Source organism: Heliangelus exortis, chromosome 3 (genome assembly GCF_036169615.1).
Source record: "Heliangelus exortis chromosome 3, bHelExo1.hap1, whole genome shotgun sequence".
NCBI lineage: Eukaryota > Metazoa > Chordata > Aves > Apodiformes > Trochilidae > Heliangelus > Heliangelus exortis.
In genome coordinates, this window is record NC_092424.1 from 107,091,136 (window position 1) to 107,112,256 (window position 21,121).

General features: G+C 37.4%; 1 protein-coding gene across 3 annotated transcripts in view; it reads right to left on the minus strand.

Moving 5' to 3' along the window:
• Nucleotides 1-21,121, minus strand: part of ATAD2B (ATPase family AAA domain containing 2B) — a 79,022-nt gene that overhangs the window by 22,661 nt on the left and 35,240 nt on the right. For 2 of the 3 annotated variants that reach the window (XM_071742042.1, XM_071742044.1), the window contains 8 exons: nt 17,978-18,289; nt 14,211-14,343; nt 12,702-12,888; nt 11,912-12,097; nt 11,144-11,279; nt 10,155-10,351; nt 7,601-7,760; nt 3,089-3,211 (listed from right to left, as the gene is read on the minus strand). In XM_071742042.1, the coding sequence (XP_071598143.1) occupies nt 3,089-3,211; nt 7,601-7,760; nt 10,155-10,351; nt 11,144-11,279; nt 11,912-12,097; nt 12,702-12,888; nt 14,211-14,343; nt 17,978-18,289 (1,434 nt within the window). The remainder of the gene's footprint in view (nt 1-3,088; nt 3,212-7,600; nt 7,761-10,154; nt 10,352-11,143; nt 11,280-11,911; nt 12,098-12,701; nt 12,889-14,210; nt 14,344-17,977; nt 18,290-21,121) is intronic. The other variant, XM_071742043.1, reaches the window with a different exon arrangement.

Below are 21,121 nucleotides of genomic sequence, written 5' to 3' on the forward strand. Positions count from 1 at the left end.
TTAAGAAAATCGATGGCTTTTCAAGTGGGTAAAGATTAAAAAGCCTGCAGTGTGTGTCACTTGCTTTCCAGACTCCTCTGTGATTCCAGGCAGAAACACTTGACAACATTTCCAGAGAATCTATTCGAAGCCTCATGTAGACCAACTTGCTTGATTCCATCCAAAATTCATGTTGAAGTCTTTCCAAATGTCACCAAGAAAATGGTGGCCACAACGTAACTGAATACAGCGCATGGTTCTTTTCGTCAGAAGACAAATTTCCTTTTTGACAGCCAGTCACCCACCCCAACTCAATCTATGACTGCAACACTACCTTGATCTCTTCTGAGAAGGTATTAACACAAGTTTCATATTCAGTCCAAAAAACACTGATATATTTTAATGACAAAACTGGACTCTTTTTCCTCATAGTCCACTGTTTGCATCATTGCCTTTCTTTCACACAAGTCCTGTTGGCAAGCTAAGAATTTTAACTGTGGTAAGGTTTGAAGGTAGTATTTTGTATCAAGCTGAGTTCAGAAACCTATGCAAAGAAACATGTACACTGAGGGGGATTTTTTTTCCCTATCAGACTTTATACACCCTAGTCTGGCACTTCTAAAAGGCAAGGAAAAAAAGCAGCGTAGCATACTTTAAGTTGAAAAAAAGCCTGCTGTGCATCACACAAGGAAGCACACTCACTGTGACTACAGCATCAAGGTTCATTTAAGGTCTTGCTTGAACATTTCTTGTTGGTATTAAAAGGAGGTAACTTAAGGGTTCAATTCCCCATCACTTTGTGCTGCCCAAATCAGCCTGGTGTCTCCATCAGGTAACCCCACACAGACAAACAGCCTGGTGTAAGCAACCACTTTTCATTGAAGTGACCAGATGCACAAAGGTTTTGGACAGCAAAAGGTGTAGTTCACACTACTTAAGTTTTCTTCAGGTATTTCCTCACTGAAACATTTAATCGTACAAAGCAGAGAGAAAGAAGGGGGATCTGGAGATCATTTCTACACCTGACCATCTAGTCATCCAAAGAAGAAAACAGAAATCACTTAATAACCTTGTGGACATCTGATCAAAAAACAAAAATGCAAGTCTGTGCCTTTGCTGTCCCTTGTCCAAAATGGTCCAAAAACAGGGTAGATGTCAAAGTCTAGGCCATCAGATGCACTGTGATTTTCCTGATCTGCCATCTTCCTGAGCATATTCCTTAGAGCAAAATGGAAGTAATGGCAAGGCTGACCAGCACTGACATTCTTTCCTCTTATTACAATGACCAAAAACTACCTGCCTGAAGTGCCACCTGCTAACTTCTTCCATCCATTCCAAATCCATCCTTGCTAATCCAGTAAATGATCTTCGCCTTCCACACTCTACAGCTGAACCAACTGCAGAGCTCATTTGCTGTTGAAACCATGACAATATGGTCCAGAAACATGAGCATCTTTGAAATGTGACCTGCAGGTACCTGTGACACTAGCAGGTTCCATCCCAATGCACAGAATGCACTTTGAAACCTGTCCCTTGTTGTGCCTGAGCTGTTGTCACTCTGGGACAGCTGGTACTGCCAGTTACCTACAGACACCTGTAGGTCCACTAACCAGCATCTGACACCAACAGTACCTTCCTTTTCTCATTTAACAAGTTTATTGCATGTCACCATCATGTCTTAATTAAGACTTCTAAAAAACACCCTCTCCGTGGGTTTTGTTCCCAGAAATATGTATAACTTGGTCACTGCCACAAGGGCAGGGTTCCAGTGGGCCCTAGTGAGACTGACAAGGAGGGACTTAGAAGCTATGTAGTCACCCTCTGTAACAAAGAGCTCTTACAAACAGTTACTTTAACCTGGGAAGCAATAACCTTTAACAGTCATGAGGGACTCATAATGGATAATTAACTGAGCACAGCTCTCAGCGTGACACTAAGGCCAAAATTGTGAATATTCTTATAGAAAAGTACAGAGGAAAAATGAAGGCATTATATTAGTTCTATTTTACAACCACAATAAATTACAATTGGTTCTCTTATCCCCAATTCAAGACACACACTGGAAGCCTGGACAGAATGAGACTAAAAATGCAAGACTGAGTGGGAAAATAAAAGGAAATGTAGCCATTTAAGCCTAAAGAAGAGAAAGCCTACAGGTATTTGCATAGTTCAAAGAAATTTATTAATAAAGGGTCTACAGTCTCCTGACAGAAGTATTTCAAGAACCAGCAACTAGAAGGTAAGACAAGCCAAATTTAACCTAGAAATCAAATAATTCAGGTTTTTTTACCAAAGCAGGAGGCAAAGCAGGAAACAACTTGCCAAGTCAAAGCAGGAATTATTGAAATCAGTAATCCCTAAATCAGCATGAAATTTTGCTCTACTGTTACAGCTCAATGGTTTTCAATCTTTTACAACATTCAGAACTTTCCAAGTTTTTTTTTTTCCAAGAATTTTCCAAGGAGGTACAGAAGCTTTCATGAAAACAGCCTCTTTACTAGAAATATGCTTGGGCTTCTGATTACCTTTGTAGTCACTTTAGAAGCTGTCCACAGACTTAGAGGTCTATGGACTACAAATTGAAAACTTGTACTATTGTAAATAAAAGCTAAGTCAGTAATGTTCTACAATACAGGGGGCTGTATTTGCTGATGCTGGACTACCAGATTGCCAACCTCATGCTCCATCAGTGTGGATGTAGTGGCTGCTCCTTAATCCAGCAAATCAACTTATTATCACCAGAAGTACACTTGTGCACATGCCACGGTGAACGGAAAATCCACTGTTTAAATGGCATTCTCCCTAGTTATAATTATTACACTCCATTTTTAGAATACAGCTATTTTCACCACATCTTTATTTGGTACAGCAATCCCAACATTTATCCATCAATATGAAGTTTTACTTTTTGCACCAATAGCCAATGCATCCCTCTTTGATGAAGAGGCATTGTGTCCTAGCAGACCAGTTCATGTAGCTGGAAAAAACAAGTTTCAAGGTCAGTCAACATGAACTTCCTTAGTCTGACATTCACTCGTTCCATATTCCATTCGTAAATTCTGTTTTCTATCCCTCGATGTTGTGTTATGATAGAAGGCATTAAACATACCTCTTTTCCTTCTAGCTTCCTTGATTTCTTCACACATCTTATTAAATTCTGGATCCAGTTCAGCAGCAATGATAGCATGAGCAGTGTCCTTCAAAGTACAAGCTCGGTGTCTAATTATTTTATCTAGAAAACAGGACAGTACAATGGTTAATTTTATCACAATTAAATAAATTCTTTACCATTTCTATGTTGCTGCACTGGTATTACAAAACACTGATACAGACAAAACTAACAGAGAAATACCACAAATATATGGATGGAGTAACACCCTAGTGAGCTCACAAATCACAACCCAGCTATTTGAGAGATACAGGAGTTTTGAGATGTATAAACTGTTACTTTAATCAACAGTGGCTGTTCTAAACATACAAAAATGGCGAATGATGAAAACACCTAAATTAACTTGCAATCCTCAGGAACTTGCTAGAATCAGCAAGTATACTACTTTCCACAGGCAGATCTACACAGTATAATGGAGTACAGTGCAGAGAGTCTCAAAAGGAACAACAGACTTGTCTAGGAATTAATTTACCCACTGGGGTCTATGAACATTCATACAATTATACTGCCTGCAAGACTTGGCTTGCTTATGTTTTCCTCCCCTGTTTAATTTTTACAACTCAAATTTTATTTAACAAGCACTAGAAAATTCAAAATTGTGCTAAAACAGATTACTTTATTGCTTATACTGAATAGCTTTCTCATTTTAATTTGTTCAGCAAAAACTGGCAAGGAACAAGCCTCGAGTTTGCTACTTATTCATTTCTGCTTGGGGAACAGGACAAAAAACTATTGCCCACACTGGAAGTCTAAATGTGACTCATGAAAAAACTTTTTTTTCAGAGAAGGCTAGTTCCCATACCTTTGAAACACACAAAAGAAATTATTGCAATACTGTTGAAACCTGAAGAATAACTGTAAATTAAGTAAGCCTATGTAGAGAAAAATTACTCCAGAAAGTGGCTTTTCAATGATACCTACAATACCCATTGTTTCCTTTTAGTACAAACAGATTTAATTTGTCAATTCATCCATACTGAATTCCTTTTTCCAGCTGATGAACATACTTCAGCTGCAAACATCAACATTAATATATACAACAATTAGCAGATTTAATCCATTTTTGCAATTACTGAAGAGAATAATAAAGAATTTCAGTGCACACTTAATAAACAAGGTTTGTAATTCCAGAAAGGGAAAATTTTACAGCTGGAAAAACTCAGTGAAAAAGAGTATCTAGTGTCAAATTCAACTGAACCCAACATGTTTTCTGAGGAAATCTACTGTCACTTAGACCAGCAGGAAACTAAAAATTTTTACACATATTCATTAATTTGTGAAACATGTTTTGTCATCACAAAACCCACACTGCATTCTTTGCAGATGTAATTTTGTGATATTAGACTTTAAAAAACTGACGAGACAATAAAAGCTTAAGATGGTCCCTCAAATGAAAGAAGGGGAGGGAAGAAGAATAAAAAATTCAGATCAAGAGTATTTGATCAACCCACTACTTTCCTCATCCTGTGATGGGTAAGACTTTCTCACACACAGTGCTTCAAGGAGACAAACACCATTATGTCTAACACACAATAGTTATGTTTCCATGCCTTCAAGAACATTTACTGGTCAAAAAAAATGGAAGCAAAGAAAACAAACTTTCATAGCCTATCTGAAATGTTATAAGAGTACCAGCAGAAAAAAAAAAGCCAGTTTTGAACATCCATATTGCATGTAAAACCAGTGAGTCTGATACTCCAGCTGCTTTTCCAACTGAACAAGACAGAAACAGGTACAGTATGACTCTTCTGTAAATTCAAGCATGAAGCAGAGGCAAGCATATATCCCCAGCTTTAAAGATTATGAACATTTATAGGTAAATATATATATATCATATATATAATAGGTATCTAAACCACTATCCATCATATATGAGAAATGGTGGCAGTCTAGACTGCACAAAGGGAAACATAACACCCATTTTCAAAAAGGGAAAAAAAAGACCTGGCAAACTACAGGCCTGTGAGTCTCAGCTCTGTGCCTGGCAAGGTGATGGGAGGCAATTCTCCTACTCTACTCCACTCTCATGAGACCCTGCCTGGAACACTGTGTCCAGTTATGGGGTCCCCAGTACAAGGAGGACATGGACTTGCTGCAGTGAGTCCAGAGGAAGGACATGAAGATGAACAGAAGGCTGGAGAACCTCTCCCATAAAAACAGGCTGAAAGAGTTGGGGTTGTTCAGCCTGGAGAAGAGAAGACCCTGCAGAGACCAGACCTGAGAGCACCTTCCAGTACCTGAACCTCCAGGAAAGCTGAAGAGGGATTTTTTACAAGAGCACATAGTGAAAGGACAAGGGGGAATGGTTTGAAGCTGACAGAGGGCAGATTTATGTTAGACATTAGGAAGAATTAGGGTGATGAGACACTGGCACATGTTGTCCAGGGAAGCTGTGGGTATCCCTCCTGGAAGTGTTCAAGGCCAGGTTGGATGGGGCTTGGAGCAACCTGGTCTGGTAGGAGATGTCCCTGCAGATGGCAGAGGGGTTGGAACTAGGTGATCTTTAAGGTCCCTTCCAACCAAACCATTCTATGATTCTATGAATATTCAGTTAATGCATTTGAAAGCATTTAATGCTTACTCAGAACAGAGTATGCTCTGTTTCAGAAGTGTATTCAGAAACAGCTCAATAAATCTTCCATGCAGAAGAGCAATACATCACCAGTTGTTGACAATGCAGAGAACAGAACTATCTTTCATTACCTACTCAATGATGAGAAACTCCAATCCAAAACTTAAATATGGCCAGATCCATTTCCCAAGCTCTGTCCTGATGGCAAGGAAAAACAAAATATCCTATTTTTTTTGTTGTTGTTGCCTTAATATATTTCTTCAGTTTTTCTTTGGACAAGCTCAATGAAAACCTCTGCCACTAAATGTTCCTCAGACTGTCTTTGCTGTTTCATGTTTTTGCCACTCTGAATCAGTGACTTGTGTGGGTTTGTGATCCTGAGCAAGTGTGACCCTGAAAGTCTCAAGTCCCATGACAACTGTTCCAAAACTTAATAAAAACCCTCTTCAGACTACATGTCCTAGAATTAAACAAGATCAGCCCACAGATCTAGATGGTCTAAAATAAAAAACTCAGGGTGTGTATCACTGCCAATGTTTCCCAAAGCCCATCTGCCAGTCACATGCAGGAGCTATGACTCCTGATCCTCATCTTCAGAGTAACTCAGAATCCCAAATGTTCCTCAAGGCATTGATTAGTTCACATAAATTACACATTAGAAGTCCTCAAAAGTGTTTTACCAAGAACACAGAAAACCTTTTGCTGTATATTATCGAAGTATAATTTAGTAGTAAAAAAAAAAAAAAAAAAAAAATTTAAAAATCATAAAATGAATAGTTTATCTTGTAGGGATAAAAAAGCAGCAGTTGGTTTGAAAGGCAATGTGAAACATTTGTTTGACCTGATGATACTGATCCAGTTGAGGATGTCCCTGTTTAACTGCAGAGGAGTTGGACCTCAGAGATCCCTTCCAACCCAAATTATTCTATGCTTCTGTACTGTATCTAATCCACTCATAAGACATTCGCAAAACCCTTCCAAAAATCAAAAACTGGACAAGCAAGCAAAAAAAAATTCAGACAATCAGATTTTAATTTGGTAAGATGATTTCACAAGATTTAGTGAAAAACTTTTTAACTCATTGGACTAAATTTGCAGACCAACCCAGATTTCCACTTATCACATTAAACCACAGCTGCATTTAAAGGGTGCTGTTTTGTTGTTTTATTGATGAAGCTGTCAATGCTTTCTTTTGGCAACATACACACTAGGGTACCCCTAGTGAAGAGCACAAAAGATGTTCTTTCCTTAGCTTTTGAGTGTGAACAGCTTTTACATGCATTTCAATCTACAAATTCCATTTTAATTGAAAGCATCCCATCACACTTTGTCAAGACAACACCTTCTAATCTCTCCTAATCAGCAGCCATTGACTTTCTTGCCTAGTGATTTATACTCGTTTACTTCTATCCCTAAATAGACAGGGGATCATTTCTTATTCTTAATTTATAATTAAGAATAATTATAAATAATTTCTTATTTCTTAAATTCCGTGGGTGAATTTCATGTTCCAAGCCAACATGGAAATAAAGCAGGCCACTGCCAGATTGCATGCAGGATTCTCCACAGAGGTCTCCAAATTTTGCTGAGGTTTTGTTGAATGCACAAAGTATATTCACTGGAAAGAAGCTATCAAATTAGAAAAGCAACTACAAAACCTAATTTATTAGAAAACAACTCTGAATGCTGCAGTTCTCCTGTTCTTATAATGTCCCCCAGTGCAACGTGTGCCTTAGAATACTAAAAGCACAGAGCCTTTGGACTTACTTATCCTAATTAGCACACAGAATGCAGTTTATACAAATGCCTGAATAGTAACCAAATATGATTAGATACCAGGCTTTTGGATTTAGGAAGGCCAAAATTAAGTAGGTCCTTACCTCCAGGATCTTTGTCTGGATTGTACTCCAATGCATTGCTGCAGATCAGGTCAATGTCTGTTAAGAAATCCTTGGCTGTTAAGTAGTTGTGTTTATCAATTTTGGTTATTATTGTTGATAGGTCCATTGGCTCTTTGATAACTTCAAGATAATCTGAAACCTATAAACAAACAGCATACAGAAATGACACAGGACCATATGCATTCCATCTGTGCAATGCCAATTTCACGTTTTTATACTCTTATTTATTCCATATGCTTAGCTCTAAAACATTAAACATTAACTAAAAACAAATTTATGTTGAAAACAGAAGTTTTATGTAAGACAAAATAGAACATGTCTTCCAAAGCTACTTTTTCTTCAGCAGCTCACCAATTTCTCTTTCCAAAATAATGTAATGCTATTACCGTAGTGGTTTTAAGTATTTTTTTACAGTGTAATACAGCACTATCTTGGGCTAGAAAGGCAAAAAAGAGCATAACTCAAAACCCTAGAAAAAGACTAAGTAAAGTTCACTGTGCAGGTAAACTTCTCATTGAACTGAAGAGTCAAATTACCAGCTTCTAGTTACTTCTACTGAAGTAGCAGCTGCTAAGTACTTCTTTTAACCACTTATTTAACAATAAAGTCAGGTTTTACTGATTGAAGACATTAGGCTGACTGTACAGAAGGGCACCCTAAAGAGAAGGCCTTGCATCAGAGGTTCAGAGTTCACTAATTCGTATCTGGAGATTTAGCATCCACTAGGGTATACTAAAAAAGTATTTAATTTAATTAATGATACTGTGAGGGTCTCAAGCTCAATAGTCAAATGCATCAGCACAGCTGCTGTAGCCAAGTTCAGCAAAAAAAAAAATCTATGAACTTGTTGTTTACTTCAAGTAAAAAAAACTGTACACAAATGTTTCAATGTGATTAAGATTAAAATCAATTAAAATACTGGAAGCCTCAGAAACAGTACTGTGGGGTTGGGTTTTTTAAAATCATCCACATGTGATGGTGGCTGCCAAAATGCTGAAGTTAAATACATATTCAGATCAAGCTGTAACAGCTCTGTAATTTTTTTTAATAGAATATCTGTAGACATTTATGCAAAAATATATTCCAACATAAGGTAGTGTTAACACATTACTTCCACGGACAACAATCTACCCCCAAACTCATCAAATAAACACATTGCAATGTATGATGAAAAATTTAAATGGCAGAAATTCTCTTTTTGTCTCCCTCTATGGAAACACAGTAATAATTGGTTCAGTGATCTGAAAAGCCAAGCCACAGGCTTCCTTTTCTTGCTAGCACATCATCAGAGAAAATCTTCACTGGAAACTGGAATTAGTCAAGAAAATCCTAGGCTTAATGTTAAACATAGCAGCACTCTCTGCAACCAAAGCAGGAATGGAATAAAACACATTCCCCTAAGGAAGTCAAGCAGACAGGCTCTTGTAGAAGAGGAAAGGCTGGTCCTGTGCTTAAATGCTCCAGGTGGGACAGAAAGGCTTAATACTTTCATTTAATTCACATCTTAATTCTCTCCATCTACAAAACAAGCATGGTACTTTGTTCTTTCTTTATGTGCCCTTTAGCCAGCAAGTTCTTTTTGGAAAGAAATTGCTCTTACTACGAGTATGAAGAGTTTCCTACAATAATGGACTTCCCAAGCAGTTTCATAATAAAAATCAAACAAAGTTACTGCTCAGACCATGCTCACACTGGAAGCTGCCAGGCTAAAGAGCTTTTGCCAGTCTTTCAAAAACAGTCAGCTACAGAACACAATAAAAAGCTCAAATTAACAGAGGACTGCATGGGCCCATAAAAGATGCCCGTTCCCATCCTGCATGGAATTCACACTGCAAATCTGCTTTTTACAACGCTGTACTCTTAATATCTCATCCTCCAAGAAGGATGCTTCTCTTCAGAAGGAATTAAGCATTTTTTAATGCAAAGATTGCAGTGAACTAGCATCTAATCTCAAAATCAGACTGAACACAATCCTATTCATATAGAAGCACCTGAAAATAGATTTGCAGATCGAACTGTCTCATCAGTTAGGTGTGCACACTCCATAATCGACCAGTTAATGCCATAAAATGTGCTACCAGCTGTGATTAATGGTATCCACAAGCATTACTGCTGAAATTATTCAACAATACTATTAATGCTGAATACATTACAGAACACAGACCATTTTCCCAGTATTATCATGTCTATGATTATGATGTTGTAAAAGCTATTATTAAGGAATTATATTCATGGTTTCAAGTATTTCAGGAGCACTGGTAGGAATAGGAGTGATGGCATTTTAAAATTATGATTTCAGTTATAAAAGTGACAGGAATGCACCAGTTTTTCAATAGCTGACTGGCATAGCCAGAGAACATGCTCCAGCTCCTTGCATCACAGGTGAGGAGGCTGTGATGATCTCAAAATCAGCACTTTAGACCAGAAGTATAGCAACCGTTTTCTTATTATCTTATCCATTTCCATTTTTTAAATTTATACTCTTTTTTTTCTAAGGGTTTCAACTTCATTGTTTGCATTACTGAAACAAGACCTCTTCAATATCCACCGGTTTGCTGAAGATGTTAAAGCGTTTGTCTGTGGCCAGCCTCTTGGTAACATCCCTGAGAAACAACCGCAGCTCCCTCAACGTGTTCTCTTCCTGGTCCTCCATCCGCTGTTTTTCTGCTTCCGACAGCTCCCGGGCTGGGCATGGCAGTGCAAGAGGAAGAACTTCCAGAGCACGAAGAGCTAGGGGAAAAAAACTAGAAGTCAGTCAATGGAAATACCAACAGCAGAGGCTCTTTGGATTACGTCACTCTAAATTTGATTGATTTGCCTCACTGATCCATCACTGCGTCTTTAATCCCACAGCTTTCCAGTTTCCAGAACTGTTAATGCACAAAATTAAGCCTGGACATTGATTCACACTGTCAAATTGATTCACACTGTTGCCCCTCAGTTCAGGAAGGATATCGAGGTCCTGGAGCAGGTCCAAAGGAGGGCAACTGGGCTGGTGAAGGGACTCAAGCACAGATCCCATGAGGAGAGGCTGAGGGAGCTGGGGGTGTTCAGTCTGGAGAAGAGGAGGCTCAGGGGAGACCTCATCACTCTCTACAACTCCCTGAAAGGAGGTTGGAGCCAGGGGGGGGGTTGGTCTCTTTTCCCAGGCAACTCTCAGGAAGACAAGAGGGCACAAGAGGGCTCAAGTTGTGCCAGGGGAGGTTTAGGCTGGACATTAGAAAGAATTTCTTTCCAGAGAGGGTGATCAGACATTGGAATGGGCTGCCCAGGGAAGTGGTGGATTCTCCATCCCTGGAGATATTTAAAAAGAGACTGGATGTGGCACTCAGTGCCATGGGCTGGGGACTGCAGTGGGAGTGGATCAAGGGTTGGACTTGATGATCTCTGAGGTCCCTTCCAACCCAGCCAATTCTATGATTCTATGAAATGTTAATTACACTAACTGTCATTTACCCAGATCTTTGGAAGACACACAAAACACTCAGATCACATTATTGGTTTTACTGTAACTTAGTTTACCAGCCTGTTTCCTTCTTGGTGGGGGCATTGCTGCCTCGTCAAGAATTAACCCTCTGAAAAATCGCAATCTGTCTTCTTCAGTTGGTTTCTGAATATAAAAAACCTCTTCATACTGGATTCTGAAAATACATTTCACCTAAAAAATAAAAAAATTTCACCTTAAAAATAAAAAAACTCAAAAATACATTATTAATGATCACATTTGAACAGTAGTCACAAGTTTTTCAAAATTATTCCCACGGGTCTGCCCAAAGCTGTGTATACAGTCTAGAGAAAACAAATAACTAATTTTCACTGAATTTCTGTATTAACTAAACTTGCTGTATCCCATAATTCTAACACTGGCCATCTCTGCAGTGGAAAGAAAGATAAGGATTTAAAAAAAAAAAATATATATATATATACATATATCTCCAAGAAAATGGTGAGAAAAAAAGTAGGAACACCCCTAATCCTGAACTCAGAGGTTGTAAAGCTAGGTTAGAACTTGAGGCTAAATCTGTGTGTAATTACACTGGAGTAATTTGTCAAAATGAACAACTAACAAAATCAACAATTTTTTCTTAACATCAAAGTAGCATGGAGGTTATGAATAACTTAATGTGGATGTAAAACACACATGAAAGTACAGGTATTTAAATAATATTTTGTTTTCAGTTTGACATATTTTAAATTAAGTTACAAAAAGTGTGCAAACCAGAGTGGTTTTACACAACCAAAGCATTCAAAAGAGCACAAACCTGACACCTCTTTCCATAATAAACTTACCTCCTCAGGCAACTCGCTGTACATGGACTCAGAGGTAGACAGGAGAAATATAGGGGAGAAAGATGGTATATCTTGCAGCAAAGTTAGAAAAGTAGCTCTCACAGTTTCACTGACAGCTTCCCACCATTCACCAATATGAGGCATGTAAACAATACTTGGTACTGTTCTTCGAGCTTCACGAAAGATCTAATTAAAAGAAACAGTGGTATTTACACCAAGAAACTAATCATTATTATCCTTGTGATTAACTGTAATTCTTGTGTAATAGGAAATTACTGCATTTCGTCGTACTTGATCTACAAATGTTCCAGTAAAATAAAATTATCTAATTATCTTTCTAAACATTTGTTTGTGACTTCCGGCTTGATTTATAAACTTGCTAAGAACAAACAGTTAAGATGAAATTTAAACTAGTTTGAAATTTATGCAAAATCCACCAAAAACTCTCTTGAAACCTGAAGTATTTCAAACATTGAACCTAGACCCACAGCACACCAATTCATACACAAGTTAATAAAATGATAATCAGGAAATGGATACCCAGATCAAGCTTTCTTGACATTAGCTATGTAACTGAGGGGGAAAGTTAAAGATGTAATTACCCTCATTAGTCAGAAGAGAGATCTCAGTCACCCTCTAGAGACTCCTTTCTTTTAAACATGAAAATATAAGGAGGCTACGAAAACCTGGCTTTTAAGTTACATTTCAGTTAGCTGCCTTTGTATGGATGCAGCAAATCTGTTCCAGAATTATGTAATTTACTCAATTACAAGAGAATCTGAAATGTCACCTGTGCACACGATTCTTCAGGCGTTTTGGCACTGACTGAATAAAGTGCTGGCAAATCTAGTCTGTGTACAGAGAATTTTTCCAGAGCATGCAAGAGTGCTGGAGCAAGGTGCGAAGTCTGACCCGAACCTCTCTCTCCAGATAGCAGTAATCTTGGTCTGTAAGAGGTTGGCTGGTGATAAGCTGACCTGCAGCAAAGCAACAGTTAAAAAATACAATTACCATGCTGTTATCAATGGACAGTTATATAAATTATACTTTTTTTGGAAGCAAACATGCCTTCAGTAATGGATAACAGTTTTCTACAACAGTCTTAAAAGATACAACTAACTCTGGTGTGCAAGATGCCAAGTCTCAATAACTTCAGTTTTATCTGTTCCTTGACTTCACAGTGACTTACTGACAGGAGATAAATTTTAAAAGAAAAAACTGCAAAGGTAAACTTGTTGATTTTGCTATTGAGAAGAAATGCTAGGGTTAAGTCAATGAATTTTGGTTTTTTATGTTAGCTTGTTTTGGGGACAAGTGAGACATGAATAGAGGCATTAAGTTCCTCCCTTTTTCTTTCCTAAAAATGGAAAATTTATTATGAAACAAAATCTTTTTTAATTAATTTGCATTTTCTCTCATTAATGTCTTTTCATTTGTACAACAACGTGCTTGAGTAGTTAACAAGACTGACTTGTTTTATTTCAGGTTGAATATGTTGTAATAGCTATGAACATTGCTGAATTTTGGGTTTTCACTTCTGACAGTTGAGGTTAAACACCCAGTAATCAAAAAAGGTTAGAAAAACAGGTTAAGGGAGGCTTATATAATTTACAAAAATAAACATACTATGAGATTACTTAGACACACTTCCAAACAATATATTTCATTGTTTGGGGTTTGAGTTCTCCCTCTCACCCTCAAAAAAAAGACTTAAATTCTATATTAAAATACTTCACTATGTACCAGAAATTATTTGAATTTAAATCCTCATTTTTAATCTTAGATTTCAATAAATGCTGTTCAAGCATCACTCTTTAGCACAAGAATTCTAGCAGTTTTCCACAAGATGGCTCTATCAAACAGGTACAGTACTGTACAGTTTTCCTAATCTCATTTTCTTTCTCTAGCAAACTCCCTGCAGAAGCCACCACAAAGTCATGTAAAACAATTCTTAATATAAATCAAAGAAACATTAGTTACTGTTAGCAACAAAAAGCAAACAATCCCTCTAAAATATCCCTACATACCTCTGTTCCCAGTTCTTACCTCTTGGTACAACTGGTACAATTGAAAGTTCTAAATTACACCTGTCTGCTTGTCTGATGCAAAATATTTCTGATTACTGTGACCAAAGCTGTGACCTTTCTTAAGACCATTCACATATCTAAAACTCTTGTCAATACACTTACACATTTCTATTACAGAACACCACAGCCACCACAAAGCAAAAGCTCCTCTTCCATCCCCTCTGAAGAATTTTATTATTTATCTACTTATAGGCAATCAGAGAAACACTCACATTGTAAAATAAAGGTATGGTTTATGTATAGCAGCTGATGACTGTTTCTTTGGTGATCCTGAGTGACAGCTTGTCTCAAAAATTGATGAAGCATTCTCATCTTCACCACCATCTAATATTAGACTTGGTACATCTGTTCCAAGAAATACAGTAATTAGAACCTTATCATTTCTAAGTAAACACACAACAAGAAGGCATTTCAGTTTTCTTCTTGTGAATTATAGCACATTTTCCAATGTAGAAAAAATTAGTTCAAATTGTCTACATACCAGAAAACTAAACAATATATACTTACTACTTCAAAAAACAAAACAAATTTAATTTTGTACAAGTCTAATCATAATTACAATTTATTTTTTTAAACCATCTAGGAGGACAAGTTTGCAAGTACAACAAATGTTGAATTTGCTATGAAATGCTTCCTTTGTTTTTATTTTACAGCTAGAGGTTTGTGGGTTTTTTTAACAAGGATAAAGTTACGAAATCTGCAATTCCTCAGACTATATAGAACTTTGTATTTATTTAAATGCCAAAAATTTCAAAAATTATTCCCAGCATGACCAGCTAGACAATATATGTTTCTGAATAAATGTTTTCTATCCCTTGATAACCTGCCAAAGAACATCAAATTACTTTGTATCAAAACCAGTTCAATTCATTCAATGTTCATACACTATACCTTCATCTATTTTAATTCCTTTGCTGAAATGGTAGCATGAAGAACTGCAGTATTTTCTATATAGACCTTCAGGAACAAAATACTAATTACAATCAAAAGCCAGACTGCAGTAACAAGCAACTGCAGAAATACAAATATGACATTACGCTAAAAAAAAAAAAAAAACAGCAAACATTTGACAATTAAAAATCAGGTACAGCTCAATTAGGTACAGGAGCTGCAATGGGATTAATAGTAGACTGCTGTGATTTGATAATGGGAAATAAACTGCTACAAGATCCCAGTTTGCCCCAGGGAAGGAGTTCAGTTGATGTTACTCTGAGAAAGCCATTCATTCTCACAAAGAAATCAGTCCACAGCTATGGGATGAATTGGTCACAGCTGGTTAGCTGTGGAGTCAGAGCAGTGGAGAGGCCAGGTGTCCTGAGGAGCAAAACACAGACTTCTGAGAGCAGCACACTGCTGGCCAGCCCAACAGCAGCTCAGTTGGCCAGAGACACTTAGAGAAATCAACTGCTGTGCAAAAGAAGTGTAAAACACAGAGTTCCAAGTGTTCTTCTTAAACGTGGCCCCCACAGGATTTGCCTGATTTACATGAAGCTGTGGCACAGTGATCCAAGTACCACCACAGGACAAAAGAATCAAACTCAAGGCAGCATTAGGTGTTGGACCTAAGAGCCACTCATCCAGAGAGGAAAAAAGTCAGAGACAGCAAAGGTTCCCCCCTACTTGGCCCTATGAAAGCATCAGAGTAGGCTGTGCAGGAATAATTTTCTGCTGATATGGGATGTCACATCCCTCAGCAAGATATGATGCAGTCACACACCTGACAATCATTCCTCTGGGAGAAAAGAGAAATAAAGTCTTGGAGATCCCAACCAGTGGCCAAAAGCAAGGAAAAGCAGGTCAGAAACTGATGGACATTTAGCTTTGGGCAGGGATAGAGTCTTCAACTGCACAAAGGCCTCCTAATTCTTGGCAGAAGTTCCTAAACAGGCAGAATTTTTGCTGTACCCAATGTAAACATAATGTATGTCCTGTGCTCATGCACTAAATGCAGCTTTTGCTTCCTCAAATGTATAACTCAAAATTCAGCCCTTCTTTTAGTTCTAAGCATCAGGACTCTGTGATACCACTGTTGAGCACCAGAGTCACAAAATTTATGAGAAACAGGAATCATTTGTGAACTGCAGAGAAATGTAGAAAACTAGATTTGCAAATTTCAAATACAACAGTAATCATCTACCACAGACCTGGCTCTGAATTCAAGGAAAAGTGAAGCCCTAGTGTGTAATCTACATTTACATTTAAAGTCATTGTAGATGAAAGTGGATTTTGCAGATTTTTAACAGATTAAGGTTATTACTCAATATTTTCTTGGGTCTATGGACATGAGAAGAAAAACTAAGGTAAAGAAGAAAGCTAAAAAGGAAACCCTAGTTCATATCCCTTCAAAATCAACCACCTATAAACATTTAAAAGTAACCATACAAGTAGAATTATGTCCTGAAACTACTACTACATTCAATGAATGCTTCCAAATTGGTTGCTAACTACTTGGTTAGCAGTAAGGAGCAGAAATAAGTAACATCCTAACGATTGTAAACAAAGAAAATGGCCTGAACTAGAACTTCACAAGAAACACAGAAACACCTAATTCAATCCATCAAGAACAACAATCTCTAAACTGGACATTACTAACCAGTTAACAGTATAATAAGAGATTTAAGCATCTTAACTTTGCTTACTACAGCCTAATACAATCCAACTGCAGCTGCAAGCCAGCCCTCTTACCCCTACCCACTACCACATGCTCCCAGGCCCCATCTCCTGCCCACTGCAATGCTTGTTAAAACCTCCCACAGCAACTCCACAAAACTACATCATTTTTGGATGAGTTTGCTGGCTAAAATGGTTTAACAAAAGGCCTGATGTCCTGAATTAAGTACAAGAGATAGAGCAAAAATGCACAGCTGGGCTGGAGGAACTGCAGCAGTCAGCAGAAGGATCAGCTTAAGCTCCCTGGGCTGCAGGCTGGAAAAATGCTCTGGAACAGGACTGAAAAGAAAGCCATGGCTGTTACAGATGTGCTTTATGACTGGGCTATTTTCAGTTTATCACATGCAACCATGAGTACTGTTGACATAGTTTGGGGGTAAGGGTGATCCCAGTAAGAACAGCAGAAAACAGTATGTCAGAGTAAGTAGGTATCAAATCTTGTTCAACGTTTAACTTCAAAGAAACAACCAGGGTAACTATTAAAGCATGTCTTGGAGAACAGCTGGGTGAAAAAAACCCAGAACCAATTGACTCATGGCCAGTCAAAACAGTCAGTCACATTCCTTCCTATTCCCTGCTTCCTCAACACGCTCTCATTACCCCTCTTGCAGCAGGGTTCTGGCACCCATCCGGTCCCTTAGTGAGTTGGTTTTACTCACTAATTTGGCAAAAAGCTAAAAATGAAAAAACAGCAAATAGTTCTTCACTTGTTAAGCCAGCAAAATCAACTCAGGATCAGGAATACATCAGGCCAGTTCAAGGGAAGGGGAACTTCAGGACTTGTTAATCAGTAGATGAGCATTAGACAGGCTCAGGAATCTTAGGTGGCCACATCACATCTGCTGAGCTGCCATCTCCCCACAGCACTCCTTGCAGACTGCTGAGCCATCCTTAGCAAGCAAAGGACAAGGGGCAGCTAAAAGGCACTGAGGACAGGAGCACCTGTCCTGAGGATTTTCAGGTCCTGTCATGTTGAGCAACAGTGTCTTACTCTTATTTTGTTCCACCATATGATTGTGCTCCATTATTTCTTGCATTTAAAATGTAAATTACATGGGGGTCTCTTTTTAATTAGATGGCACTCGCACCTATGGAATCTTGGTCTACAGGACAGTTTCTTAAATTACAAAGCAAAAATAATTAAGCGACAACCAAGCAAACTGCATTTATGTTCTAACATAACACAGAACCAAATACACATCAGATTTAAGGTAAGCAATGAGAAAGTCAGATGAAATATTTCCAGATTGAAACAGCATTTGCAAAAAAAACCAAAAAACAAAAACAAAACACCTCCAAACCCACATACCTTCACTTTTGTCACCCTGGCTAAATTCAGCATGAGGAAAGACTTTGTGTAAAACCTCCAGAAGGTTTGCAAAGGTCCGTTCCAACAGTGGTCTGATGACAGGAGACAATGCATGTCCTGAAGATGTCACGGCACGTTGGGAAGCAGGCACAATATTCTGCATTGCATGATAAAAATCCTGTGCACTGAGAACTACTGAAGAAACATCAAGCTGGAGTTTCTGACTGCTCACATAAATCTGGGGGTAGCGTCGTCTCAGGGCAATCAAGGCAGCCTCAGTGCAAAGTGCTTTTATGTCAGCTCCACAGTACCCTAGTGCACACAAAAACAAAAGTATCTTCTATGAAATAGCATTGTTGTGCTACAGATTTTTTAAACATGCCTAAAGCTAAAACTTACTAGTAGTACTTAATTGTCAAAGTCCAGAAAGCATCTGCCTACAGGTATCAAGGCAGCATCCAGTGCTGCATACCAAGAAATTATGTGTAGGTGTATTGAAATACAGTAAGAAACTAATGCCATGTTTTTATGGTCATTTAAATGACCTGTTTGCATTCTATAGTGTAATATACAGTGCATTTTCAGCTTAAGGTTTAGGTCTGTCATTGCACTTTTTCCTTGGTACTGTCTAAAGTATGCGTGCAATTTTAACAAGCTAACCCCTCTCTTTTTTTCACTTGGCTATCTCTACATGAATATATTTTTTAACAGCAAATCTGTTATGCAGGATGAACATCACTAACCTTATACTTTACACTGATCATTTTTTCAGTCTGTAAAAGAAATATGTTGCATGAGTAGAACACGGAAGGCATTAAATCTACTGTTAAAAAAGTATACTATGGACTCTTTGAAAAACGTGAACTTCTACTGGTAAGAAAAATGTTTCAGACTGTTTAGTAGAAAAACTATTAAAATCATGAAAATTTTAATTCAGCCTAGCTTCTAAGTATCTACAGGTGGCTAGCTATAACTGCTTATACATCATCACTGAAAACACAGATCCTGTAATTACAAAATACTGAGAGACTTAATACCTGTGTTTCTTGCAATACTGTTGGTTTGGGGGGTTCTCATCAGAGCTAAAATTAGATTTCAAATTTTTCCATCTCCCTCAGTAAGACATTAATATGGTACTGTTTCATAGCACCATCTTTCAAAAAATGTAAAACGTTATTCCAGTGGGAAAACTCTTTTTGAGAATTATAGTCACTACAGGAAAACATTCTGCACTGTGGTATCACCACATAAAAGTTCATTATTTTACAACACAGTGCAGATAAAGAAAAAGGAATTGACTCTTTTTTTTTTTTTTTTTTGTTTTTGACCAGACTTCCCTCTCCCTGCTTGGTCTTACACCATTTGCTCTATTTCTACTCTATTTTTGTATTGGTCTTTTCACAGCACCAAGTTCTGAAACTGAAGACTGCCTTGTTTCTCTTGCCTTATCCTCAGATGTTCTTTCACTGCTGCTGCCACACATTCATTTTTAAGATCCATATGGCAACAAAGAAAAAATCTGATTCTATACACAATGTTGAAAAATAAAAATAAATAAAAAAACAACACAGAAGAAAGACTGTAATTCCATCCCCACCTTTCAGATACATACATTTGGGGGCTACTAATATGAGATATCAGCTTTTCGGCTGTAAAAATGACTTAAATTGGCTGAGACTTGAAATTCCACCAATTTCTCATATATACTTGAAAGTAATTTTAAAAACAAAACAAACCAACAGATGGAAGATCACCATAAATATCAGACAACTTCTGCAACTTTTAAACTAAACTATCCATTTTTATTAAAAAATTAGTAGATTTAATGGTGTACACCCAATGAACACACACTGTGACTCCTCTAAAAAGTATGTAGCAATTCATATTCAAAAGGTACCTCAAAATAAATACACATGACATTTGAAATACATTCAGATTCATCCACTATATTAATAATTAGAAAACTAGTTATTTTCAGCACTAAGCTTTTGGGTTATGTTTTTTTTTTAAACTCACCCCCTTCATAAAATCAAAACCACACAGACACACTCCATCAAACACATGAATCTATTAGGCAGCAGCTACAGGTGCATCAGAAAATGAAAACCAAATTTTTTCCTCTAAATTCTTTTTTGTTCTTTCAGTACCAGGTATGACATTCCTATTTAAATTGGTTCTCTTCTCAAAGCAGAAGAAAGTGGATTTACTGCACTAAACCAAAGCTTAAATCAAAGATTGGCATAGAGATGGCACCCTGAATGCCCACAGCCTTAAAAATTAGTCTAGCATCTTCATGCCCAAATTCAGCACCTCATGAGTCATATATGTATATATATCAAATTTTTCTATTAATAAATACTGTAATATTTCCTAACAGTCATTTTAATCACCGCTCCTATCTCTCGAAAGAAATGCAAAATTAGGAAATAATAGCCTGTGGCCTATTTTTAAAATTAAATTCTCAGGTGATCAGATACACAGTCTTTGTTTCTACTTTTCATTTCTCAGGAGCAATTACATTCGAAGAGTAATAATTGGTGTCTTTTTAATGGACTCTCTTGTGCATACTGTAGATCCATTTCAGTGACAGGAAAACTTCAAAATTCCTCTGTCCTCTGAAATATTAAAGAGCTTTTTATTTCTAAGAAGTAAATGCACACTGACTATGAGGAAGAAAAACATGAGTAAAGGATTGTCAAAGTAAAATAAAATTTATCATGCCGGCAGTAAAGAACATTTATTTCTTCTTGCCCAAATTGACACTATAATGTCAAATCAAGGATCAGTGCATTTACTTCCATTTTTGAAGTATCTCACAAAGGATGTTCAATTTGGCAGCCAAAATGTACTGGCACACCATAACTTAGCAGAGAACAAGTATTCTTGGCAAGCAGCCCATTTTATTCTACCCATCACCAGCTCATCCTGCTAAATGTTTTCAAAGTCCAACTTTCAAAGAGCAGGACACCAAATAAGTGAATTCCCATGTAGTTTTTCAAAGAATTAGCTTTTACCACTGAAATTTTCAAGTCATACTTTTCCACTTCTAATGAGCAGAAATTATGTCATCTCTAAAATTTCTTCTGCCTAGTATTCACCTCAAAAACTAACAACAAACAGCAAGTAAAAGATTGAGCTAAGTAA